At 60.0% G+C, this 2,043-nt stretch overlaps 1 protein-coding gene across 1 annotated transcript in view; it reads right to left on the bottom strand.

The window, feature by feature from the left end:
• IQGAP2 (IQ motif containing GTPase activating protein 2) overlaps positions 1-1,565 on the bottom strand; it is a 250,314-nt gene extending 248,749 nt beyond the window's left edge. The window contains 1 exon segment of the mRNA XM_006913156.2: positions 1,206-1,565. Coding sequence (XP_006913218.2) covers positions 1,206-1,251 — 46 coding nt within the window. The 5' untranslated portion in view covers positions 1,252-1,565.
• Between the last annotated feature and the right edge of the window lie 478 nt (positions 1,566-2,043).

The raw sequence follows: 2,043 nt of genomic DNA, 5'->3' as shown, positions 1-2,043 counted from the left end.
ATAGAGGCTGCAGCTGACTCCTCAGGCCTCCTCCTCACCACCTGATACAAACAGGGTCACACTGGAAATCTAACTTCCCATCTCTGACACTTTATTCCAAGACTGGTGAGGACGAAGGGGACGGTGAACTTACACAAGTGAACTACTCTCCCCTTTCTATTAGGCAAGTCTGTGGCCCTCCCAATCAGCCAGACCACGAAAAACAACCCCGTAGCAGGTATCACCACCACCTTAACCCAAACCTGGTACCTTTGCCACCAAGGCCAGCCTGGGCAAAAGGTTAACCTGTGATCCTTGGCCATGGCTCACTAACAGGGCCAACCCTAAAGAGCCAGAGAGCCAACATTTTGTTTGTTTTAGAGGAAATACTTCCTGGCACATGTTTAGTAAAGACTCTGAACTCTGCACATGAAGCCACGTGGTTGGTGCTAATCTGGCTCTGTCCACTCCCGAACCGCCTTTAAAGCAACCTCTTTCCGAGGACAGCGGCGGGCTGGGTAATCGACACCATCTCGTTCCAGTCACGTGGGCTCCTCTCCCCGCAGCAGTCCTCCCGCGTGCGCGGCACAGTCCTGGCAGGGTCTGAGGGGAGCGGGGAGGAGAGAGGCTGGGGTCGGAGGTGTCATTCTGGGCAGCAGCAGGAAAGGATTCACATCTGTGGGGGCCGAACTGGTTCTTTCGGCTCAAGTGAAGTCCGAGAGAACGGGGCAAGAGGAGATGCCTGCCCTTCCAGGAAAACCCACTCTGTCACTAGCAGAGTGCGCGGGCAAATAATTTGCGACGCCCACCTGTAGCCACAGCAAACAAACTTTCCTCTCTTTCAGAGTTGGAAGAATCTGGACCCTTACGCCACCCCCTGGCCCAAGCTAGCAGCGGCCTGGAGCTCCGCGGGCTCCTCACCTGATACCCCTAAACCCCCAACCTGGTCTGTCCCAGCGCACAGACCCAGCGTGATCCGCGCGCCCCAGTGACGTCTGCCGGATAGAAAGTTGGGGTTGCCAGCTGGGGATTAGGAATTTGTAAAGACAGCGGCAAGACGCCGCTCACTCCTCTTTGCAACTCCAGCTCCCAACTTTGCAGCCTCACAGCCGCTGCCCTTCCGTCCCCTCTGCGGCGCGCACCCGCTCCCTCGCCTTCTCCAATGCGTTCCTTGGGGAGGCGGTTCCCCAAGAGCGGCGGGAGCCCCGGGCGGCCCGCGCACTTACAGCCATAGCGGGGTCTCTGCAGGGAAGGCAGCTCCTCGTGGGGCATCCTGCGCGGCTCCGGGGGCCCGCCCGGGGCGCGCCCCCCGCGACTTCCCTCGCTGGCCAGGCTCGCCCGCTCCGCGCCCCGCTGGCGCGCTCGTATCCGGCCTCTCGCTGCCCTCCCCTAGCCTCCCGGCGATGGGCGACCGGCTCCCTCGATGCTCTCTCGCCAGCTCCCGCTGCAGCCGCCGCGCGCTGACACCCGAGTCAAAGTGAACTCTCCGCCTTCGCTCCCTTCTGGCGGCCGCCGCCGCCTCCCTCCGCAGGTTTCCTTTCTCCTCCAGCCAGTCCCCGTTATCCACCGCGCTTAGAGCCCGCCGTGGCACAGCGACCCCTACCGCGAGCGGGGCGCACCGCGCGGACTGTGTGGACCCGCCCCTGCCCGGCCCGGGGGTGGAAGGAAGAAGCTGAGCAGGTCGCGAGGCCAGGATCCCCTGCAGCTGGGGCTGCGGCCGCCCCGCCTGATGTTTCACTTCTGGAGCGTTTAGAGGGTGGAAGTGAACCTACGCGGACAAGAGCAAGAAAAACCTCAGCAGACACAGACTGCCCCAGTCGCCCAGGGTGTTGCTCAGTTACAGAAGGACAAACGGCGCGGTTCCTTTCCCTCTGGGAAGATTGAGAGTTTATCTTTTTTCTTCTTTTTTTACCCCCGCTTCGAAAGTTGCTTCTGTGCTTCCTTGTCTACAAAATAGAGGATTCCCCTTTCATGACAAGAAACTGAGAGTGTGCGTGTGTATGCATGTTTACTGAAGGGGTGACATAAACACTACCAAAGCAACCATTCAAAACACAACTGCGA

The sequence above is a fragment of the Pteropus alecto genome, unplaced genomic scaffold (genome assembly GCF_000325575.1).
Source record: "Pteropus alecto unplaced genomic scaffold, ASM32557v1 scaffold20, whole genome shotgun sequence".
NCBI lineage: Eukaryota > Metazoa > Chordata > Mammalia > Chiroptera > Pteropodidae > Pteropus > Pteropus alecto.
Note: the sequence above shows the minus strand (reverse complement) of the source record. Positions and strands in the feature narration are given on the sequence as shown.